The sequence below is a fragment of the Falco punctatus genome (assembly GCF_963210335.1).
Source record: "Falco punctatus genome assembly, chromosome: 3".
Lineage (NCBI taxonomy): Eukaryota > Metazoa > Chordata > Aves > Falconiformes > Falconidae > Falco > Falco punctatus.
In genome coordinates this window covers 76,951,749-76,972,065 of record NC_137582.1, presented here as the reverse complement: position 1 = coordinate 76,972,065, position 20,317 = coordinate 76,951,749, and the positions used below count along the sequence as shown (strand labels likewise).

The 20,317-nt window shown below is 40.5% G+C and overlaps 1 protein-coding gene across 2 annotated transcripts in view; it reads right to left on the bottom strand.

The window, feature by feature from the left end:
* LOC308060839 (uncharacterized protein) overlaps positions 1 to 20,317 on the bottom strand; it is a 158,629-nt gene that overhangs the window by 124,965 nt on the left and 13,347 nt on the right. The window contains exon 1 of one of the 2 annotated variants that reach the window (XM_080380027.1): positions 11,152 to 18,826. The exons of the other annotated variant lie outside the window; for it this stretch is intronic. Within the exon in view, the coding sequence (XP_080236153.1) occupies positions 11,152 to 11,204 (53 nt within the window). The 5' untranslated portion in view covers positions 11,205 to 18,826. Of the gene's footprint in view, positions 1 to 11,151; positions 18,827 to 20,317 lie in introns of those variants that run through there. 2 annotated transcript variants of the gene reach the window in all.

Here is a 20,317-nt window from a genome sequence, read left to right as displayed (position 1 = left end):
TATAGCAAATTAAATGAGTAAGCAAAGAATGGGTCTTTTCCAACAACTGTAAATTAGTTTTGAAGAAGTGATGGAGACAAGATAGTGAGGCAGTGAAATTGGAATTTCCGTCTTACAGAAAAACACTGAGATTCTCCTGTGCATTTCTGGTTACAACTAAGCTAAGCTTGGTTTACACTTATTTGGCATGGCACTACCAGACTAGCCTTTGTCATCTGACCCTGCTTAAGGTAAAAATTGGCCACAGAAACATGTAACTATGTTAAGGTATAACCTGTTCATCCTTGTTCATGTGCATACCAGATCACATACACTTTCCAAACAGTTCATCTCCATTACTTTACCAGCTGTTTCTGCTCTGCTCAAATAAAGGAATGCCAAAATAAGTGTATCTGAAGTGAGCTGTGTTGGCCTAAACATTCTGTTATGAAAAATTTTCAATTTTATCATCAGGTTGTTAACACGTGACTTTTTTGGGAGACCACTTTAAGCTCCTGATAAATCTGTGACTTACACATAAAGCAATATACCAAGGGAACATTGGTCCCTCTAAAGTCAAGGTGTCTTGCTGTGAAGAGTTGGCTGATCTAGGAAACACCATGGAAAAGTCAAGCTGGTCATGATCCAGCCACTACTTTTATTTCCAGCCCAGTTTACTACTCCCCAAAAGAATTCATGTCTTTCTCATAAGTGTTATAAATATATAAAGATAACATTATTTCCACCAATCTGAAAATGCAACCTGAACTACAGTACATCCATTCATAATTCTAATCCAGTCCACAGTAGGCAGGGGTACAGAGATATCCTACTGCTCAGGAAAAGCTGCTGAACCAGTTTGTCTACACAGTAGCGCAATGTAGACATACTGCCTTACCTGGGATGACAACGTAATGACTTTTGTGCTGCACTAAAGCTAGCAAGCTTGGCCTCTTCACAAGACTGAACTCTTTACGCCACCATCTGATGCAACTCTTCTGTCCCACTCCCAAGCCTGGGCGAGCCCATGCAGGTCGGGCATCTTTTTTCTATATCTTACCACCTAGAACTGATGTGTCCTCAGAGATCACCAATGCTACAGTGTGATTCAGAGAAAAAGGCAACAAATGAAGAATTTTCTAAATGCTCATGAAAGTTGTTATATGTTTGATTTATTGGGTGTTTTTCCTCTCTTTTACGTTCATTTAAGAGCAGTGGACTGCCTTGAAAGGACAGTAGGATTACTCTTTCCCTTGCCACTAACTGAGTATGCAAAGGGGAGAGAAGACTGTAAACTGCAGGGTGACTTGGGAGGAGAGAGCTGCATCACCCAAATGGGAGCCTGTGGTTACAGAGGGGACTGACAAACTGCTGGGAGGAGCAGAGAAGACAGGCCTCAGAAGAAATGGGAAGACCTTCCTGTGGATCAGAAAGGGCTTGGCATAATTTGAAGCAACTCAAAAAAGTCACTGAATTGACTAAAATAAGTGCTGGGAGCCGAGACCTGATTGCAAAATCACAGTAGGCAGGGAGAGAAGGTTATTTAGAAATAGTGTTTCTAATTTCTAAGCTGAGTTTGAGATATTCTTAAAAGTTTTAAGTTCTTCCTGAAAAAAAGACATTCTAATAAGGCCTGGTTTCTCCTCTTTTTTGGGTTGTCTTTCGTGAGCTTACTATAAAGAAAAGGTACAGGTAGATCCACCTCAAAACTCTCACTGATGTGTATACACTCTGGTTTCTCTCACAAAGTGAAATGGCAAAGTCAGAGAGGAATAGTGAATTTACCCTATTTTTATATAGAATATGGTTGGGGCTTTGGAAGGTCCTGAAATCTAGAAGGTGACATGACATCAAAACAGAACCACAGAGGGTTTAGGTTCATGTCATGCTCATAGTAGATCATCTTTACTCAACTCATTCACTCAGTAACCACTGCTTGCTAGGTATTCAGATGATCACCTACAGTTAACAAAAATATATCTAGTAAAAACTGCAGTCAATTTAAAAACACTGAATGACAGAAATTCTCAGAGATTCTGGATGATCCACCACCAGCCCCTACACTTTCAATCCATTCCATGGCCCTCTGTCACAAAATGACTTCTTAGAGGAAAATAGGGAACGATGTACTTAGGCAAGCAACTAGCTCATCCAGTTCATGGTCTGGTCTGTGACACTGATCTCTGCTGGTGCTACAGAGATCTTCAGATCAAATTCCTGTGCCTCTGGCTAACTGTGTAACCTGTGATACACAATGAAGCAGAAAATCCTTTCTTCTCAGTTTATGCCCCAAAAAGAAAAACTTGCCACGACTGTTATAAATCTTTGGTCTACCCAATGAAACCTCAAGTGCTACTACTATTTATATAAATGCCTAATCCTTTTTTTAAAATCTTGCTAATTATTTGCCTCAGTAACATCCTGTGACAGAAAATCCCATGAGTTGATTATATGCTGCAGTAAAGAACAGTTATTTTTAATGCATTTAAAAATTTGTGGGTTTTTATACCATTTGCCAGCTTTGTAGTCTTACTTCATTCTGCACCTTCCCATACATATTCCTCTTTCCTCTCCAAGTAACTGTACAGAGAGCAAAGGATGCTCATGCTTCTTATCTTCCCACATCACATTATTTCCACTAGTGTAGGTTTAGTACAGAAAAACAACCAAGGGTTGTTCCCAGTCCAAACAGCAATGAAATAGGACACTAAAAGAGTGAGTTATGTGAGCACTAAAACACACTTCAAAATAATCTAAAACCAGGCAAAGTGAAGTGGCAGAGTGCTTGTGTATTTCTGCCTAGTGGAAGGTGAAAGCACTCACTTAGGGTATTTATTAAGAAAGTATCTCTTCTCAGGAGATACTTTAAAAGGAAGTGTTACAACCTTCCATTCTATTACTCTGTTTCCCATCTGTATATTGAAGCAGTATTTGTTGAGAAGTGTGAAATAAGATACCAGTGAAAAATGCTGTGTAAATTCCAAATATTAATTCCTCTTATGGCATTCATGTACTGGCTGATATCACATAACATTTTTATCCAGCAATCATATCAATAAAGCAGAACCGTTACATGATATGTTGTCCTTGTGCTTTATACAGAATTTATTTTTCAAGTGTATAAACTTATTATTTCCTATGCTTATTATTTTTATCATGTTGGCAAAAAGCCAGACCAGTGATTCTAATTGTGAGGCACCTGGTAGAATTCCTCAGCGACATTTCTGTTACAACAGTGAGAAGCTATAGCCACTTAATTAAAATGTGGCTCATAACTGAGCAAAATGCTAAAGTATCAAAATTAGACGTTTCTACCTGAGTGGCATTTCTCTAGAAATCTAAGTATTTCCAGAAAAAGCTATATCAGGCAATAAACTACATAGGCTTTTATAACATCTTTTCATCAAGGGATTCTGCCAAGAGATAGAAGAAATGTTCCTTGCCATTCTCTCTGCTGAGTTGCCAGTCAGTATTTAGTGATCATGGATCAGTGATGATAGGTTGCCACATACTGTAGGCTAGATCAGATAGTATTTTGGGATGTGGGAAAGCTATTTAGAAGAGTGACCTCAAAATCCATGGTTTCATTCATAGGATGAAATTACGGCCTGGGAGAGGCTGAAGCCTCATAACCTGATCCAAAACATCGGATTCTAATCTCCAGAGTTAAATGTGCAATGATGCCAATTAATTCATCTTTAAACAGGAGAAAGGAATTGCACCGCAGACACTTATTTCTGTGACCCACTAAGTGTGCACACATATATGGCTACTTAGACAACACATACAGCAATCATCTGGGTAGACAACCCACACACTTTGTAGCAGTTGTGAAAGCAAACACTACATTGGCCTTTCCTCTCCTTTGAGATGTTTATTTAGAGGACAACTTACTCCGCTGCACCACTGATCTGAAGTACACAAATACATGTGTATCACTCCTAATGAAAATTCAGCACATTTTTTTTTAAAATCAATTTTTAGATCTAAAATCACATCTGAACTAGATGGAGAGAATTTGTGTTTTTCAAAATTTGTTTGACTTTTGCAGAACCAGAGGATGTTTCTGCCTTCAAAGTACTTTTCTCCTGAAGAGAGAAGATTAATAAATTTTTGGTTTTGCACAAAGAACAAGGGCAGGGGTTAAAAACTGGAGCACCTGCAATGCACTCACAGATGAAATATACATAAAAAGGAGGAATGTCAGATGAATACTAAAAAAGGGGACAGGAAGCTATGCAGAGACAAAGAACATTGCTTTGGTCTCTGAAAGATGGATTCAGGATCTAACTCATAATCCAGAAGTGCACTACTCTTTGTCAATGAATTTGATCAACTTAGCAAAATTCTGTCAAGTATTCTGAGCAACTAAGTATGTACACTACAGTGCAAGTTCCCATTCGCCATCTGTAGTCTTTATGATGGATTGTAAACCTTATGTTGCTCCCTTCCTCCTTTCTTTAATGATTATTTGTTATTAATCTTCAAATACTTACAACTTTAACTGTTCTTACTAGATACAGATTTTTTTCATCGAGTATACTAGTAATTAAGTTTTTAAACTTTGTTCTGAAGGGTTTGATTCTGTAGTGCTGTAGGGCCAAAATGAGCAGTTACACTCAGTTGTGAACAGGAACTCAGTGGGACTCCAGGAGAACTGATGTGGCTGTTCATGCATATCTGATGGACCAGGATAAAGTAAAAGGAAAAAGAAAAAAAAAAAGGGGGGTGGGTAGAAAAAAGCATAGGCATTTCTGAATTAAAAACCCCCACCTTTCCTTAGGGAAAAAACTGCTTTGAAAGCAGCACGCAGGATTCAACTAACCTGGCATTTCTGATATATCCTTAGTTGAAGTGATAAAAGACCTTTTTTTCCTTTATTATTTATTGTGTTTATTGTCAGCAGAATAGCATTTAGGAGTGCCTTCAATACTTGTCCTTTCCTCTTTCCAGTGCTTTCGGATGGCTCAAGTTCTCAATTCCTTCTCCTGAGAAGTCATTAAGACAAGAGGCTAATGGTCAAGCCCATTACATAAGAGCTGAGTTTGTTTCCATGACATTTGTCATTTGTTTAGGAATGATTCAAGTTTGAAATGACCAAAGCAATGGTGTGAGGGAAATCAGCATCAAAAGAGCCAGGCAGGAAGGACATCAGCCTTTGGCCTGTCAAGACTTCACAAGGAAAGGGAAGCTGGAAAAATCAAAGGGAAGAGGGAAGCATAGCAGGAAGAATAACTCTCACACCTACTTTGCTAGGATTAAACACTCAAAGACTGCATTTGAGAATGAGTTTTCCAAATAACTTTTTTTTTAAAAAAAACGCTTCACCTTATTAATCACCTGAGTCTATGACTCATGCAAGCTCTCCTTCAGTTCTTTTGTATTTTATCTTGTAGGGGCCTGCCTGTACAATAGCTACAAGGTAATAGCTCCTTTTCAACATAGGACCATTAAATATCCACTGCATTTACAGTTCAAATGGAACAAATCCAAGTTCATCTTAAACGTGTAATCCTCCCATCCAATTATTCTGGGAAGCTCAAAAGGGTTTCTCACGGAAGAATGGCTGCCAGAGCACAAGGCTTTTTTGTAGTGGTGCAGCAGGAAGGCACCTAGCATTCTCTGGCAGACCACAAGGGTAATGGTGTGCTTGTACCCGTCTGTGACACACATGCCATCACCAGGTGCCAGGCAGAGCAATGGCAGGATCCTATACCCCAGGTTCAAAAATCTAGAGAACAACCTCCGAAGCCCAGTCCAAATCTGCTCCCTCAGTCCCTCTGTCAATTTCTAGCTCAATAGTATCCTGCTTTCATCTTGAATGCTGATAAACACAGATAAGAAAGGCATCCAAGGCATTTTCTGTTGCATCACTACTAGGGGACATTTTCTTCAACACATGAAGGTTTTAAGGTCGTCTTTCCCTTTTGAAGATCCTTTTGCCTTTTTTAACACCACAATGAAATATATATCCAGACATGCCAACACATGCAGCTCAAAAGCATTAGGCAGCATCAGCCGGTATGTACATTTAGATTCTTAAACTATTCCCAAGATTTAATCCCCCATTTTCCAAATATGCCAATACCTCACGCCTCTTTTCTCTGCAGAGGTACATCATAATACAGTCAAAGGGATGATTATACATCACTGCAAAAGTGAAGGGAGCACAACTTCCCCACCCGAGGCATTACAAAGCACAAACAACAGATGTCTACTTGTCCTTTCTTACCCCTTATTTCTAGCATGAGAAGCTGTTGTGAACATAAAACACGGAGGCCTTGGGAGGCTGTGGCAATGCCATCCACTCCGTTAATCAACTTAAGTGTTGTGCACTCGGAGAATAGGGAACAAGATCAGATCTCAAACACAGCCAGCCTGTAGGGAAGATACTGGTATCATTAATGCTTTGGGGCTTCTCTCTCCTCTTTCCAGCAACTGTTGATAGTCATCTGCACAAATCTCTTTGTTACCGGTTATGGCAGATAGTAAAAACAAAGATACAGAATCACACAGCATGGACACGTAACTTTATGTGTCACTAGTGATCCATATCCTAGGCTGGGTGCAGCAGAAGAGGCCACAGGGAGATACTTTGATTGTCTAAAATGTAGCAAAAATGACAGCTAAAAGTTTTCTCCATCTGTGCGGATCTAAAAGGAATTGTGTGTGCATACAAATTCAGAACTAAAACAGCAACAGCCACGAGATGAATGCATTTACCACAGACAGCGATCATTTCACTCTTCTCAGCACGATCTTGCTAATCCAGTGCCTGTGGCTATTATTCTGTGGCTATGCAGGGCTCTGCGCAACCCAACACCTGACATCCTTTCGGCCACCACATTGTCTCTCTTTCCTGGCTAGAACATAAGCCTTTTTACTGGAATCACAAACACTTGTCCCCTGCCATCAGACCCAGGTCAGATGTTATCAGATTAATTATGGAAGTGCATCCACCGCCCATGCCCCACATCTCATAACATATCCAAGTATCCTCGCTTTTAGCTTGGCTTAATATCTAGCATCTTCAAATTTCTTCTATGTCAAAAACAATTCAACTTTAAGAAGCTTAAAATTAACTTGCTTAATATTCTCCTTCCTGTTAAAGGCTACGCAGCTGTGCTTATGGTATTAAGCAGAGCATAGATTTACAGGGAAGGATTTAAAAATGATTCTTTAAAACACCTCTGAACCATATCTTAAATAACTTCTTTCTAAAGTACATGACACATACAGAACGCAGTGATTATGGCATGAAGGATTTTTCGGACCTTATTTAATACAACCAGGATAATTCTTCCAAGGGTTTTTCACTTTTTGGCAAAACACCCATTCCAAATGACTGTCAAGAGGGCCACCTGAAATCTTCCCATCCGAACAACTTCATATCAAAAAATGCTGCTCTGATATAAATTAGAACATTTAGCAGTAAATATTAATTCCTTTTTGGTTTTGGAAGGAAACTATCAAACATTTTCTTACAATAGGTAAAATATTTTATATTATATATAAATGAATATTTAAATAGAATGTATTATAAAATATCAGAATAGTGAAATCAAAATTAATTGTAAAATACGGATGATAAAGAGAAAATGAAATTAATAAGAAAATATTTTTCCAGAATATTTTACTGAAAATATTCTGAAAATTGGACTTTTTGTCCTCTGTGCAAACTTATTTCTTAGTTCAAAATCTCTTTTTTGATGACATCATTTATGTTCTCATATTCTACAAACAATATAGCAATACATATGCAATCTCAGCGTAGAGGTTCACTTTTAACAGCTTTGGTGTTCCCACTTGTTCTGGGGTTATCTTCTCTGCAGTTAAAAAGCTTGGTTCCAGTATATCTGGGAGAAAGAACACTTAATCATGCTTTGTTTGTTTTGTGGCCTTGGAAAATAGCCTTGGGCAAGTTTCTTATGGAGCTAGGTCCAGTGTACATGGCTAGGGAGAACAGCAGTTTCCTTAGCAGAGGTAATTTACTGTTTAAGGTGGTCACCCATTAAAGAGAAATTCTGGTGCACAGGTGCCACAGAAACAATGTTCTCCCAGATGAGCCATCACTACAGAGGAAAGACACTGCTCCCTGCATCTCATCGAGTTGCATTTCCACAGAAGCCTCCCTATGGCACAGATGTGGCGACAACAAAAAAAGAACCAGAGCTTCACCTTGTATGCTTACATCTGTGCTCACACACTCACAGAGTGAAAGACCATTGCCCAAGCAAAAAGGCTTTCTGCATGAGAGCTTCTGAGCACAGCCTCCCAGCAAGGTGGTGCTACATGGCGTAAGCTACAGTGAAATCTACCCAGTGCAGTCCAGAATTTGAAAAAGGACTTTTGGGGCACCGAACGGTATGTTTTAAGACCTGGTTTTGAGCAGCACATTTTAATAGATGTCTCTTGCTACGAGGAGGTAAGTGCAGGGACTACAACTATTAACAATGGCTTTGCAAGTTATTAAAGACCCTCCTTTGTCCCAGCTGAAGAAACAAATGACTCCCAGACTGCAGGGCACGCAGCTCCTCTCCTAGCAGCAGTGGGCTTCTCTCACAGGGAGAACATTTTTATTAGTTTTTCAAAGGGCCTGGTATAATACTGCTGCGCGTACCTCTAATGTACCATAAAGAGACTTGAACTGCTGCCAGCAGGAGGGCTGTGAAGGGGCTTCTGAGGCACTGTGACAGGCCTTCAATTGACTTTACTAGCAGCTTTTACACATCTCTTTGGAGCTCCATTAAAACAGTTTATTTAGTGTTATTCCAATTGCTTTCATTAAAGACCTGTTCTGTGCTGTTCCAGTTGGAGTGCTCTCTCGTTGTGGTACTTCTCTGAGGTTTCTGACTGGGATGAAAAAGCTACCGCAGTTATCCTGTGGACAGCTTAGTTTTTATGTAAGCCCATTATCTTCACATACTTTGAAGTACTTGTTCTTTTGCATGCAAATATGTTTTACGCCAAAACTGAATATGAATTGTCACAGCAATGCTGGAAAGGCAGTTACAAATAAAGGATGTATTTTATTAGACTTCAGTATGCATGGCTATAGGTCTGCTTTACTCACATCCAAGAGAAATACTCTTACTTAGAGTCAACTCTCAAGCCAAAAGTGCAGGACAGTTAGGACAGAGTCAGGTTTAACATGGGGCCTTCTGCTTTTGAAGGAGGTCATTCAGTGAAAGAGGGGGAGCAATGGGCTGCCCTGAGCTCTCCCTAATTTCATTGCCACCTGGCACCCTGCAAGTGCCAGGGCTGACATTCAGCCACCGCTGTCTAACACAGGGCAGAGCTGCAGCTCCTGGAAGACCCAGCTCTGAAATTACTCCCTATCTGTGTTGCTTCCACTTGGGATCTGCAAAGTTAACATTCATTCTAGTCATTTCTCCCCATCTTTCGCAGCCTCCCTTTTCTTCCTTATTTAAATGAAAGCAAACATTTACTTGAAGAAAGGACAAGCCTCTAAACATCTGAAACAGCTCTGCACTAGATTTCCACTAGAAAGCTATAGAACTTCTTTGGAAGTTTCCTACAGCATAGCTCCCGTGTTCATAACTCATGAAAGTTTTGCATGTTTAGGCTTTCATGTTCTCTGAGTAAAAGATTAGGTTTTTTCCTTCTTTTTAATTAGATTCACTCAAGCCTCATGAACCCAAGAATCAGGACAACTTTTCTTTCTCCAAAATTGTGTGTATGTCTTTATATAGAACAAGGAACTTCTTTGTCAGAAGTGGGTTTTGAACTAACCTTTTTTACAATATAAAACAGCATAAACATCATTAGTAAACACTGCTGAATTACCGCCCTGGGCTTCATTTCTTTTGCAACCTTTCTGAAGACTTGCTTTCCTTAGAAAGATCCTTGTAGCAAATTCTGAACTTGTTTCCAATGACTAGCTGGCACCTCCCTGCCAAAAGCACTGACACTCTACTTTGGGCTGTTCATGTTCTTTGCCATTTGCTCTCCCATGAGTGCATTTTTTGGGGGAGTACTGCAGCTTGACTGAGTATGTGAGCAGCCAAAATATTTGAGAAGCTAAGCAATAACTCTGTTGTCATTTAAACAATTCCAAAATCTGGGTTTGTTCTCCCCAGTTCAACTGTGAAACATGCAAGTGATGAAACTAGAAAGGAATATTAAACCTCTCTTCCTCCCTCTCAACTCCCTTGTGAAATATTTAAGGGAAACTCAGATGATTTTCCAGCTCAAGAGAAAATGAAGCATCACTTACATGACAAGGGTCCAAACTATTACCCTCAGGACATGGGGATAACGCCCACTGACATCACTAGAGATTACTCATCTGTGGGATGGGAGAACAGGAGACAAAGATTTTCTGTACAGACTGCATGTCTAGATCCCACAGCTTCTGATAATTTGTTTTGAGATTTCGAGCCATAAAACTGCTTTGCCAAACTACCCAGTTTTGGCCTCTGAGCTCACCTGCTCAGATTTTTACCTCTGCAGTCTTTCACCATTTCATTAGCTAAAGTTTTTAGTATAGGTTTTGCAAACTTTATAACTACTCAAAGAATCAACAAATGAAAAGATAAACATACAAATTGTATTCTAGATTATTTCAAAAATAATAACCATGAAGACCTTCTTACAAAACTGATTATTTTTTTAAAGTGATAGTCAAATGTGGACTGTTGCTTTTTAAGCAGTTAAACAGCCATCCCTGAAAATAGCTTGCAGTTTGGCATCAGAAAGATTACTTTTCTGCATCTGTAACAACAGAATTAGCTTTTTAAAATGGGAGAACTGAAATGGAGAAGTGCCAGGGTTTAGAAATGCTGGGAAGGAGGCTAGGAAAGCCGGTAACATTTGGCTGGAGATCCATTTTCAAGGAAGGAGCACAAGGTGAGTAAGACACCTAAAAAGACAAATGGAAAGTATGTTTCCTTCTAAATATTTTCACCTGTGAAAGAGGCTATGGATGGCTGATGCTTTTGTCCTTCTGAAAACATGAGTTAATTGTTGGTCACAAATTCTAATCTTTTTCCTGAAGACGACTCCTAAAAGTTGTTTACACCCAGAAAATATGAGGATAGGCAAACCAGAAACTTAGTATTTAAACAATGTATTAAAAGGTAAATTTATCTGGGAGGGTACCATGACAGTTGCTAGCTGTCATTCGGTTCCCTATTGTTTTTTCCTCCTTACCTCTCTGGCTTTCGCTCATATTCTGCTCTTAGTTCGTTATCTCTCACAAGCATCTCTGTCACCTTCCTCTTCCCGCAGATGCTTACACCACTTCCCCCAAACTCTGTTATTTCACTTGTCCTCTCTGCTGCTCCCCTCCACCAACCTTAAGTCTTTCACTTTGTCTCCCTCTGATGTCTGCATTTCTGACATGGAAACCAAGCCTGGGACTGTCTCCTTGTGCTCATCAGCCATGGAAGTCATGCTTTACAAGCAGCAGCTGTTTTAAACAGGGCAACACATTTTCACTGCTTCTCCCAGTGGGAAATGCCTCACTGAGTGATGTGACAGGGAGGACTCTGGGAGGGTTGGTGGCAGTTCTTTCTGCAGGGTTTCACAGCTCTGAAGAAAGCTCTCACTCATGCCTGCAGATAAGACAAAATGGATCACCTCTACTGTAGGCCAACCAGGATCATATGATCACGTGCACAATAATGTATATACCAAGTCGGTAGCCAGCAGGCTGGCTGTTGATCCCTAAGGGTCCTTAAATAAGGTGCCAGGCTCTCTACTATGCTTCCTCATTCTGGTTGGTGGGGTCCATTGAGGGAAAGGGACCATAAAGCAGTCTTGCCCAACTAAGCAGCAGCAGAAGCTGGAAAAAGCACAGGCACAGACTTTGTAATGAATGCCAAGGACTAAAATCCACATTAATCCCTTCTATAAGAAAAATAAAGAGCTAAAACATTAGGACCTCAGGCCTGCCGATAACAAAATCTTACTTTCATCAGAAGCACAGATCTAAGCAGCACCATTCCTAATCAAAGCAGTGTTAGAGTAAAGGGCAAATGTTCAATAACTGGAAAGCTAACATTTACCACGTCAGTAGGGTATGAATCCTGAGCACTCAGTGCTTTTTGTAAGAAAGCAGTACTTGATTCAGCACTTTCCCCAATGAAAATCTTCATACAATCCTATCTTTCAAGGAAGAGACAGGAAAAAACCAAATAAATAGAAGAAATGAAGCCTCAGGAAAACCAGGCGTTTTTATTCATATAGAAAGCTGACTGAATCAGTGCTTCTAGGACTTCACAAGGCTTGTTAAAGTCAAGATACCAGGATGTCTTTGGCAGAGACGCAGGAGCACAGAGTCAGGCAGCCTGAATGCCACCAGTGTCCTTCTATCCTACTGGTTGGCTTTGGGACCAAGGTAACATTTCTTCCATCTGAATCTGGGCCAGGATATGTTTCAATGTTCCTCATTGACTGAGCCACATGTTGACATCAAGTCCTGTGATAATGATGATGGGTACTATCTACTAGAGGGGGAACAAAATTAAGTCTTCTCTTTACCCTAACAACACTTCTTTGTCCACTCAGCAGTAACACAGCCGCCGCATTTGAACAACACAATGTCAGGGGAGACTAGCAGCCTGTTAATGGTGGTGTGGGAAGTGAGGCCACTCAGAGCTCATTGTAACTTCAGTAATGCCATCAGCTTCAGCCAGGACAGGAACCGCCTGCAGATCAAAGAACTGGCAGAACTGCTTAGCTGGAAGAGGTTCCCTGACACAAAGGAGGCAAACCAGTTCCTAGGGTATCAGTGACAAGCATGTCTTACACCCATCCTTCCTGAGACAAGTTCACAGTTTTCCTAATCAGTCTGTTTCACCGCTTTGCTACCTTTATAAATACAGTTTTTCTAATATAGGACCTAATCTCTGTCACAGACTTGCTGCTTACTTTTTCCCTATGATCAGCAAACCAGGAGAACAAGTCCTTGTTGACCTCTTTGTAACAGACCTTGCTATACTGGAGGCCATTAGTGTAGACCACTTTTTTTTTGTTTTGTTTTGGTTTTTTTTTGAGGAGAGGATAAAAAAGAAAAGTTCCTCATGTTTTGCCCATAGGTCACTTTCTCTAAATCTCTTGTCGTTATTACTGTTGCACTCTACCTCCTCTGATTTACCTACATCTTTGTCACAGTGCTGAGAAAAGCTGAGCACAGTACTGGAACTGGGATCTCACAGGAGAGGGGCAAGTAATATCCTGTGATACCACCCTTGGAGAAAGTTTGCTCTCCCCTGCTTTTTATTTATTTATTTTTTAAAAAATAAAGCAAAACATCACAAAAACTTCACTACATTTTCCGTTCTATTATCCAAACCCTTAATGAAAAAGACTCTGGAGGATCAGGCCCAAGACAGACCAGTGAAGGATTTCACTTGAGATGTCACTGACAGGACAGCAGAAGGAGCATGTTTTGTATTAGACATTCAGCGAAAAAAGCCCTATCTTTCAGATGGCTGAGAAGAAAAGGTTAGCAAACATGATGACATGATAACACAGAACTTCTGGCATAGACTGGGGCATGGCAAAAAGCCCAGGGAAGAGAGAAAGATGAGCGAGAAGCACATGGGGAACTGAGAGGGGAAACAGAATTAATAAAATAACCCCCTGGCACTGATAGTGAGGTGGCCTAGAAAGCATGTGAACTCCTGCTCCACATAAAGTCATTAGTCAGTGTCCTGGGTTCAGCTGTGATAGAGTTAATGTTCTTCCCGGTAGCTGGTACAGCATTGTGTTTTAGATTTATGATGAGAATAATGTTGATAATTCAGTGATATTTTAGTTGTTGCTGAGCAGTGATCAGGGAGTCTTCAGCTTCTCACACTGCCCTGCCAGCGAGCAGGCTGCAGGTTCATGAGAAGCGGGGAGGGGACACAGCCGGGACAGCTGACCCCAGCTGACCAAAGGGATATCCCGTACCACATGGTGTCACGCTCGGCATATAAAGCTGAGGGAAGAAGGAAGGGGGAAGATGCTCTGACTGGTGGCATTTCTTCCCAAGTCACTGCTATGTGTGATGGAGCCCTTCTCTCTTGGAGATGGCTGAGCACCTGCCTGCTGATGAGAAGTGGTGAATGAATTCCATGCTTTGCTTTGCTTGCATGTACAGCTTTTGCTTTACCTATTAAACTGTCTTTATGTCAGCCCACAAGTTTTCTCACTTTTACCCTTCTGATTCTCTCCCTCATCGCACTGGTGATGTGCCGCACAGTGAGCGGCTGTGTAGGGCTTAGCCGCTGGCTGGGGTTAAACCACAACAATGTGTCCTCTCATAAAGATGTAACATAAAGATTAGATGGAACATTTCAGCAATTAATTTGCAATGAGAGACTTCATCAACCAAGATGAAAACTGGGGACAACTCTTTCCTGTTTCAAATCTGCAGAGAATGGAGAAGTAATAGATTACTTACCAGCACGAATCAAACAATATACACTGATTTACAACCACAAATAAACTGTGAGTTTGGGAAGTAGAGGCCCAAACTGCATGTGTAATTTGGAAGCTTAAAAAAAAAAAAAAAAAAAAAGACACCACACCACACACCCCCCAGCATTGTATTACTCACTGTAAACATATATTTGACTTTGAAGAATTTGCCAAAGGGCTAAGAGTCTGGAAAGCCAGCGGTGAAGAATTGCATCTACAATTACCTCCCAAGAAAGAGAGACAGGGAATGAAAAGTAAGTAAATGAGACATAAGAAGTGTGGGAAGGAAAGAATTGAAAAATAAAAGAGAAAGAGATTATTTAAAAAAAAAATAAAAAAAGCGGAGAAACCTTTTACCAACCACAAATCAACACCAATCTATCATCCTGCAGACCATGTTTCTACTGTTTTACAGAAAGCATTTTTTTCCTTTTTTGCCTTTGTCGGTGTCGGTTTTGCTCTCCTTGCTCTGTTTATACCTTTCCAACTTGCTCCTTCCCCAACTTAATATGTTTGGAATTACTTAAGAAATTAAAGAACATGGAAATAAAACTGCAGTAAGAGATCCGCTTAGTGACATCTCCAGAATTCAGATTTTGAGAGTGATGAAAATGAATTCTGATACCACTCAGCAAGCCTTAGACTAAAATAAACAGGTTTACAGAAATAACTGTTTTCATGGAAAGTGGCTGCCATCTTCAAAATTTCTTGACTTCTTTCAGAAGCTTAATGCAAACATTTTTTGCTACAAATGTTAAGAAAGGAGGAAGTGTTAATGGTTGACTTTTGGGGGAAGGTGGGTGAGGGGCAGCCTGTTAAATAGAGATTAGGTTTTCCAAGAAAAAAAATTACAACCTGAAAAAAAAATAAATACATGCATAAAAGGCACACAGTACTAGCAAAAGGCTTCCAAAGTTTCATTTGTTTCAAAATGCAGCAAACTACAGACTTCTCATCAGCTCTTCCCTCAGGCTATTCCCAATTCCCTTTGAAATTCTAAAACTACTGTACATGTTTTTAAACAGTGGGGATACATAATGATTTGCAGTTTATCACAAGATATCATATTTTCCAGCAGTAAATATGTTCAAGATCAAGACCAGATTGTTTAAGCAGAAGTATTGTTACTCCTTTCTGACCCAATAAGTTAGCAGAAATTCAGGGTCGAAGTGTCATTTTATTCAAAAAAAGAAGTCGATACAGAGGATGCACATCTTTTATACGGTCTTGCTGCTTACAGTGAGAGTACACAAAAAATCTATTTCCCAGAACACAGTAGGAGATAGCTTATTTGCTCACAGTGCTCAACGTCCATCTAGTTGACAATGAACTCAAAAACCTCTCTTTGTAAGTTCCCATCCATCCCTCAGGGTTTTCACGTAATGCTTGCTTTGCTTGACTTCTTGCGTCTTTTCTGTCTAGTGGTCTGGAGTTATAATTGCTTCCTTTTCATGGTGAGACACACAAATAAGCGTATATCCATTTGTGCAAGAAATGACATATGCTTGTCCTTTTGTATTGAAGCTGTTACAGTTTCAACAGTTTTGTTCAATGAAGAAGATCCACTGTTCATTATACTTGTGAGTACCAAAAAGGACAGCAGTTCCCCTACTGGTTACAAAAGGGTTTCAGCTGGCCCACAGTAACATATCTGCATCCCACCACAAGTTATTGAATTTATATAGGAATTATTAAGTGGTATTCCAGAGGCATAATGGTCACCCAGCCTTAACAGCTATGAATGTCTATCAACATTAGATGAAACACATCCTCAGGGCATATTGACTATGTTTTCAAATCCCCTTTATATCTGTGATTTTCAAGAAAGAAGAGTTCTTTAGGGTGACTTCACTATCAGGCAAATAAAAATAAAAGAGCAGAAAGTAACATTTGTGAGGATCTGTATTTCTGGAGGCTGACATAAAGGCCAGTTGCAGTTAGCGGCTGCACTGTGCAGAAATGAAGCAGGCCTCTCTTAGGCTTTGAGAGATTACAGACTGCCACAAAATAGTTAGACTAAAGTGAACTAAGGAAAACAGAGTGGTTCAAAGTCCCAACAGAGCTAAAATACTCTCAAAGTGGGGAACGCAGGGATTTATAAACAGACACTTTGGATTTGCAAGGGATGATACAAACACACATACAGAGTTGTTTGAAGATAAGGTAATTTTTGACAACAGCACTTGCAGGAGGGCTTTTAAAACTGTTTTCAGCTTCCTCAGAGACTGATTATGAAGCTGTATCACAGAAAGCTGAGGATCCTTACACTCCCTGTAAAAAGGAAATCTCTGACAGTATATGGGAGTTCTCTCTAGAAGGAAAACAACCAGAAAAATGAAGGGGGGAAAATCTGGACTACACTTTTGGCCAAAGTCAGGCTGAAGAAGCACGTCACAAAGGAAGGGCTCCAGGAGGTGGGGAAGACACTTAGATCCCAGAAGAAAAAAGCTTTTGCTGTAGGTGGCTTATCCCAGTTCAACAGAAGTGGCTGTGAAAAACCATTTCCATTAAGATAACCTCTCCATTGCTTCTGTCTCTCCTAGAAGTAGCTTGGTCAGATTGGTTGGCAGCTGCCAACATTATGAAAAGTATGAAGACATGCAATGGGTAATATCAATCTGCAAAAACCTGAAGTACACACAACAGATAAAAAGGTAAAGACAATACAACTGACTTGAAGGGACAATGGTGAAAACTGCAGCCAAAGCATCAGACTATCATCACTGAAAGCCAAAAGACATTTCTTAAAGTTCAACTTACTTCCAAAACGCAGATAGCTAAGTCAAGCACTGTCAGAAAGATGTATACTAAAGCACAGGGGGGTAGGCGAGGGCAGGAAAAAGAAAAGCAAAACCATAGGCAATAAAAAAAGGTAGAGAAGTAAAAGAGAGATCCTCTAGTGGTGAAGTTTTTTCCATCATTAAAGAAGTGTTTTCCAATATAGCCAGATGGGGAAAGATACAAACTGTGGCAGCAGAAGAGGAGAGAACCCTCAATGCATGGGAAATTTGTCAAGCCTTTTAGCAGGGCTGTTTAGCAATACCCGGGGGGCATCTAAAGAGACTAGGGGAGTTTCAGATCAGCTTTCCTGGCATGCCTCTCAAGACTCAAGGGCCCCTGATGAATGGAAGATAGGCAACTAGCTCAGCCAAGAGCATTTCTGGATGCAGTGACGACAAAGCAGATTATAAGTGTCTTGGTTTCAACGTTACAGTACAAATCGTTTGTGACTCCCCCACCAAAAAATCATCAGCCACTATTACACCTTGGACGTTGTAGGAGCTGCAGTCCTCCAGGAACAGGCAGTGGTGGTGGGAAAGAGAAGGTGCTCAGAAGCAGCAGTTTTGCAGAGCAGACTGCATATCCCTTACCCAAGAGACCTTCAGTTCCTGTGGGTGAGAGGTGCACCCCCAACCACGTTCTCAAGAAACCAAAGGACGGACTAAAATTCTCAGCTTCCACATGTCTTTGCTTGAAGTAACTTGCAGGTTAAAAACCCTATACTGTTTTGTTTTCTTAGATACTTTCCTTGGTGTAGCAAGGAGCTCTGCTGATCTCTAATCCTGGAAAGTAACTTGAGGAAACAGACCTAAGCAATCCTGGCCTGAACTACGAAACCCTACCCAGAATAGATACAATTCCCACAGTGTTGCAGTTATTCTTTCTATTTCTGTTTCCATTAGGTACCACTTTCGTAACAAAACCACACCAGGGCATTATTCAGAGGCTGCAGACATATTTTTCAGAGCACTTGACAAAAACCACGGTAAAGGTCACTGTATTATGTGCATATAAACCTGATTAAAACAAAATATAAGAAATCCATCCAGCCATAAAATAGAACTTTGGAGCTAATCGTGAGAGGAGGCTCCACATAATATAATTAGCACCTGAGATAGCAAAAGGAAGTGTGTACAGATCTCCAGAGAGAATTTTGTTCAAAGGCACCGACATGTCCCACAAATATAGGTTAAGAGGACATGCGAGGATCATTTATAGATTGAAAAACTGAAAACCAGAGCCAGCCATACTTCACACTGGCCTCAAAGGTGCACTGATGGACATTCAGGAAACTCGTTCCCTTGTTACCTTTTATCACTTACGTTCAAAATAAAATCTGATTATCACAAAATAATTCATGTTTTTGATACAGGAAAATAATATTTTTTTCTCCAGAGCAAAGATGGGTCAGGCTTCTCAAAGAGCTGGAATTATCTAAGGGAATGCTTTTAGCCCCTTGTGCCAGCCTTCCTACAGGTACCTCAGCTAGCCAGGTATTTTATGCACCTGAGCAGCATGTTCACCAGACAGGATACAGCTTCTTTCAAACATACTGCTTCTTTTCCTGAAGTAGGTATCACTGAGGCACAAGTTCAGCAATATTGTAACCGCTCTCCACTATTTCGAAACTTAGGAAAATATACTATTTTGAAACTTAGGAAAATATAATCAAAACAGGAGAGGCAGCTACAAAAAACATGCATGATGAGACTGTGATCCATATTTAGTTTTGTAAAACTGCAGTCTGACAAAAATGAAGCATTAAGTGCTATAGACTACATCTCAACATACCTATTTTAACTTTAAGGATATGTTATATCTTTTGTCCAGACTAGTGTAGAAGTCTTCATGAGAGATGGAGCAGATCTGTGAACTGGGATTTCAGGAGCAGCTAAAATAATTCCATGAAAATCTGCATCACAAAAAATAACTGAGAACCACTATAGGGAGGAGGAATATCAGAAGAAATGAACTATAGTCATGGGAGGTTATCACCTGGATGGTCACATACTGTTAAAGATTGGAGGACACCTTCTTCAGATCACAGGGAAATCAGTATACAGGCTTGGTTGCTTTGCCTAAGTAAGCATCAAATTGTGATGAGCATCACAGGCTCAGGGCACTGAGCCCCAAGCACAGGCACAACCAGAACTAGCAGATTCACCCAGCAATGGTCACATCCACCTCTCAGCAAAGCCCCACAGGGCTGAGTAATACAGGTGGGCAATCTAAGGGTTTTGACAGATTTTCCTTGGTAAATCTCAGCAGGGCTGGGAAGTTGTTGGAAGTCCAATGGGAAAATGCCCTCATTCCTCAGCAGCTCCGGTCCACGTCCAGAATCTTAGTTCAAATCCTCATTCACAGGACATGGGGCTTTGCGCAAACCCAAACCTTCTGTCAAAGCCTTCATTGTCACTGTCACTTAACAAGGTTGTTTATGTCTAGCTGGAATTCTGTACAGCACTAGTGGTGACCATTAACAGGACTGAGGATAGCCCGACCATGTCCTGACCCCTGGCAGTACTGCCAGACTTTTCTTCTTGCTGCTTTATTGCTGTTCTGCTGAACACACATGGCTGCTGTTAAAATCCCAGCCAGCTGCTAACAACTGCTGGGTTTTTCCCAGTTCATTAGGAGGCCACAAATAGTTTTAAATCATGAAGCTAATTAAGCAGAAATAAGATTGCCAAATGGTCTAGACCTAAAAAAAAAAAAAAAAAAAAAAAAAACAAACAACCCCCAAAAAACCCAAACCAAAACCAACCACACCTAGAAATTCCTGACCTGATAAAAGACCCAGGAAAGAGTTCAGCACTGTCTGCAGACTCTGCCTCACCTCATCAGCTTCCCCTATGCACATATTATTTAAGCATTATCTTTGAGAATCACTACTTGGTGCTCCTCAGTGCTGGCCAGGAACAGTAGTTTCTGGCATCACAGCTTGCTGTTAGAGAGGGCCATCGACAAGTCGTGCTCCCAGTTAGCCCATCAGACTAATGGCCCATTGTGAACAGCATTTCCACACTTGCAAAGAGCCTCCCCCCAGTCCTGGTACAATGGATGTCCTGAAACAACACCTCTGGTCAACATGCTAAGAAGAAGATGCCCATCAACCAGCACTAATGTC